This window comes from Colias croceus, chromosome Z (genome assembly GCF_905220415.1).
Source record: "Colias croceus chromosome Z, ilColCroc2.1".
NCBI lineage: Eukaryota > Metazoa > Arthropoda > Insecta > Lepidoptera > Pieridae > Colias > Colias croceus.
In genome coordinates this window covers 89,344-94,178 of record NC_059568.1, presented here as the reverse complement: position 1 = coordinate 94,178, position 4,835 = coordinate 89,344, and the positions used below count along the sequence as shown (strand labels likewise).

Here is a 4,835-nt window from a genome sequence, read left to right as displayed (position 1 = left end):
TTTAGAAGTTACGAGGGAACAGATGAACATACATATATACATACATAGACTGTCAAAATCATAACCCTCCTTTTGCTTTGCCGTAGTCGGGTAAAAAGAAGAAAAAGAAGAGAAAACAATGGAATGGAATGGAATTTGTATGTTGAGGCGAGGGTTAGTGTAATCGATGTGAGCGTTATGGTTAGAGTGTTGACGAATATCGAGGAGACGGTGAAGACGGTAATGAATGCTGCTGATATAAATGGCTTCTATATGGTTGAGTGAAGAAGGATTGGTTGCCAGTATGTACGTTTTATTGAAGTTTATTGAAGCATCGAGAGAGTTCTCCTATCTTAGCATAGAACAATAGTTCTCCAATCATTTTTTCTACAATGCATCTTTACAGTTTCGGTAACTCTTTCAATTGAGAGCTCACTGATCGTCCAAAAGCATCTGCTGAGGTGTCTTCATGCGAGCTGCTGTCTTTGATTAACTGTGTTGCTGAATTTTTTCTTGTAAAGCGCATTTTGCCGTTTAAATGAACTCTTTTCCTTTTATGTTGCAGATTCCTGAAACAGAAGATGAATGGTTAAAAATAGCACACGACTTTGAAAGAAAATGGCAGCTCAATCATTGTGTGGGCTCTTATTGACGGAAAGCATGTTGTTATTGAAAAACCACCAAAATCTGGTTCAACGTATTATAACTACAAGGGATCATTCAGTATAGTTCTGCTTGGTATTGTTAATGCCAATTCAAAATTCAAATTAATTCAAATTATTTATTTCTTTCTTTTACATTAGGTCTTAAACTAATTGGTGATTGGAACACTCCTAGTAAGCAAATAAAATGCTTGTGTCAGGAGGTTCCGCTCTTCTTTAACACTATTACAGAAACAGAAATAACGAGTTTATTTATGTGAATGCAGGCACAAACGGGAGTATTTCTGATGGTGGAGTATTTAATCATACGTCTTTTCATGAAAAGTTGTTGTCTGATCTGTATTTACCACGTTCTGCCTTGCCCTTATCAGATGTAGTTGCTCCATATTGTTTAGAAGCAGACAGTGCATTTGCAATGAATGAAAATCTTATAAAGCCATATCCACAGAAAAATTTAACACATAACAAAAAAATATTCAACTATAGACTTTCCAAAGCTAGGAGAATTATTGAAAATACATTCGGTATATTAGCTGAACGTTTAAGGGTATTTAAAAAACCTATCACAGTGAATGTTAGAAATGTACCAATTAGACTAGAGTAGATAATTTTTGAAACAAAAAAAAATCGCAGTCGGATAAAACCCATTAGAAAAGGAGGGGAATATGATGAAAATAAAAGGAAAAATAAATTACGGTCAATCCGAGTTCGGGAAGTGGGAGGGGGGGGGGAGCTTTTAAGAGAAAAAAATGGTTTCTCTCGATTTCCGACAAAACTACAAGTCCTACGGAAAAAAGTTCAATGGCAAAGTTGTAGGTAATAAAAAGTTCTACAACTTTTGTATTCACAAATTTTTCACATAACTTCAAAATTTAGGTGAAAAATTAAAAAAAAAACAAGTTTTTGGTCTTTTATTTTTATCTACTTCAAAATTTATTTATTTTCTACGAAATTTGGTGGAAACTTACTTAATTATGTCCCAAATACACTGTAGTTTATTCGATTGAAAATATTAATTTTTTCGCCTTATTTTGAATTAATACCAAAAAATGTGGTGTGGTTTTATGAAACCACGGTATAAGTGAAACTTTTTTTCACATTATAGACATTTAACTAAAAATTATCGTATTTGTACGATAATTATCGTACGTATCGTGCGTCACGCGACATGCGCTACACCGACCAAAAAGTTTGAGACGATGTAATAAAAGTTTCACTTTAAAAAACAACCTTATTTTCAATCGAAAAGTCACCCGTCAAAATATCAGCTTTTTTCAAAAACTTGTGGAGCTTTTCGTTCATTGAAATCTCTACTTTCATATGGTGTAAAAAAAAATAAACATTACAATAGTAAATGTTTACAGGAAACGCATACAAACAATGTGATAATGAGCTTTTACCAAATTAAACGAAAATTAGCAGTCTTTATTTTTTAATGAAATACAAACATAAAAAATCAGTTTTACTGAAAAATAAAATAAAGTTCTCATTAGTAAGCATAATTACAAACAACCATTAGAAATATAAATAATCCATACTAATATTATAAATGCGAAAGTAACTCTGTCTGTCTGTCTGTCTGTTACTCAATCACGCCTAAACTACTGAACCAATTTTCATGAAATTTGGTACAGAGATATTTTGATACCCGACAAAGGACATAGGCTACTTTTTATACCGGTAAAATTACGCAATCCCGGAAATCCCACGGGAACGGGAACTATGCGGGGTTTTCTTTGACTGCGCGGGCGAAGCCGCGGGCGGAAACCTAGTTAGCCATAATATTTGACAAAACATGCTATAAAAGATGAGATAAGAAACTTTTTATAGCATCAACATATTAGCGATGGACATAATTGAAACATTTTAGACAAAAGTGAGGCTCCCTTACATTGCACACAGTACGTACTCACTTTCTTAGCTACTTTACGACCAAATTCCTGTACTGAATCTTTATAACATTTCACGCAAAAACGACGCGTGTCTCTTACTTTTCCTTTCTTTAATTTTAGAACATGCTTGAGTCTTTTAGGTCTTTCATTGATAATTATTTCTTGGCCTGAATCTGCTGGCCGAGTCAAATAATTTATGATTTGCTCTGCTTATTTTCATTGTACATGACCCAAGCATTTACAACTGCCGTATTTAGAAGTAGTTCTATTGCCAATTTTATATACCATTTTACGGTTTTCCGCAATGGCGAAGAATAGGCACCCATCTGGTCACTCATGTCTACAGACCCTTTCGATTTATTATAATCCAAAACAACTTTTGGTTTACGAATCTGTTTGCCTTTTTTCACCACCACAGCAATTTTGTCGGAATGCTTTGTCGACAGCATAAGCACGTCCCTTTTATCTTTCCATTTAAGCACTGTAGTTACTCCATCTTCATTCTCCATAGCCATTGTTTCACCTTTTTGCAGTTTCGAATCAACAACAGCCTTAGGCAATCCTCTTCTGTTTTTTCGCAATGTGCCAATTAAATGGGTTTGCTTCTCCAATAACCGATAAGCCAGTTGCAAGCTAGTGTACCAATTATCAGTTGCTAGCATGTGTCCTTTGTCAAATATATTTTCATATAGTGCCATCACCACATTTGTTGGCGTAGTATTTATTGCGTCAATGTTTTTCCCAATATACAAATTAAGTTTGCAAGTATATCCGGGAACAGTACATAACTTAAATAGCTTCATGCCATACTTGAGTCGCTTACTTTTATTGTATTGCCTGAATATTATTCGACCTCTGGAAGGTACTTGGCTTTCATCCACACAAACATCTTCTTTAGGCGAATAATATTTCTGGAAAGTAGCATTGAGAGCATCGATTAAAGGTCTTATTTTGGCAATAGGATCGTTTCTGTCGATAAATTGTCGCTAAAGTGTAGGTATTGCAGTAGTAACTCGAAGCGGTTCCTACTCATAATGGTGGCTGGAAAAGTTTGTCCAAGTATCTTGTCTTTGCTCCAATAATAAGCTAATTTCGGCAGCTTTACTACGCCCATAAACAAGACCAGCCCAAGAAACTGTATTATTTCTGTCTTGTTTGTTGGCTTCCATGAATGAGACCTTGATCCAGGCTTTGTTTGCCTGGCTGTGATGTTTTGACTTGCAAACAAATTTGTCTGCTCAGCAATCATTTCAAGAATTTCTTCAGGCACCAATAGATCATAATACTGGTCAGGGCCAGCTTCTTTCAGCAAATATGGAGGTTTCATACCCTCGAACTCGGTGAAAGGAATCACTGATGGCTGTCGTCTTTTTGGCCTCGACCATTTTGAGGAAATACGGTCATTTTGCGATATATTGGCGGCAGCAACATTTTCAGCCGACTCACTGTCACTATCACCATCACTTGCGATAACCAAACGTCTTTTTTTTCTTTTTCGGTAATTGCATGGGTTCACTATCCGATTCTACGAGAGCGTCATTGTTTATAGAAGCGATCGAAAAAGAAATTTCTAACGCGTTGATTTGCTTCCATTCATCCTGCGTAAATTCGAATTCCTCCATAGCTAAATCCATATCTAAAGGCTCGCACATTAACTATTCAATAAGAAAATGATGACAGCTAAGATAGTAGGAACGTAATTGATCTAGTAACACACGTTCTATCACAGTAAGTGCGAGCGCACTACTGGTGTAGCGGGTGGCCGGCGGGGTGGCCGGCGCGGCGCCGGGTACCGGAAAATATATTTTCTGTATTTGTGCGCCATGGGGTGCACCGGTGACCTCAGCTATGTATTTGACTGTAACTATGTAACCCATGTACAGAATTGAATAAAACTTATTTTCTATACGTATCGTAACATAATAAACAAATTACGACCAAAAGTATTTTCACGATTTTTATTTTTTTCTATCGGCGTTTAACGTGTTAAAAGCTCCCCCCTCCCACTTCCCGAACTCGGATTGACCGTAATTTATTTTCCTTTTATTTTCATCATATTCCCCTCCTTTTATAATGGGTTTCATCCGACTGCGATTTTTTATCTTTTTATTATTTTTAAAGGCTTCTACCCTAGTCTAAATAATAGCTTCATGTTTGATTTACAATTTTCTGATAAAAAAGTTTGAAAACTACGTCACAAGAAATTGTGACGACCGGGATGATATTGAAAATAACACCTTTCGCCCAGGAGATTGACGGGAAAATGACATCTCAGTGCATATAAATTTATAAAGAATAGAAA

General features: G+C 35.8%; 1 protein-coding gene across 1 annotated transcript; it reads right to left on the bottom strand.

Moving 5' to 3' along the window:
* Positions 1-2,727: 2,727 nt before the first annotated feature.
* On the bottom strand, positions 2,728-3,231 carry LOC123705327 (piggyBac transposable element-derived protein 4-like). The gene has a single exon (XM_045654069.1). It carries the CDS (start codon positions 3,229-3,231, stop codon positions 2,728-2,730), a length of 504 nt encoding a protein of 167 aa, XP_045510025.1.
* Between the last annotated feature and the right edge of the window lie 1,604 nt (positions 3,232-4,835).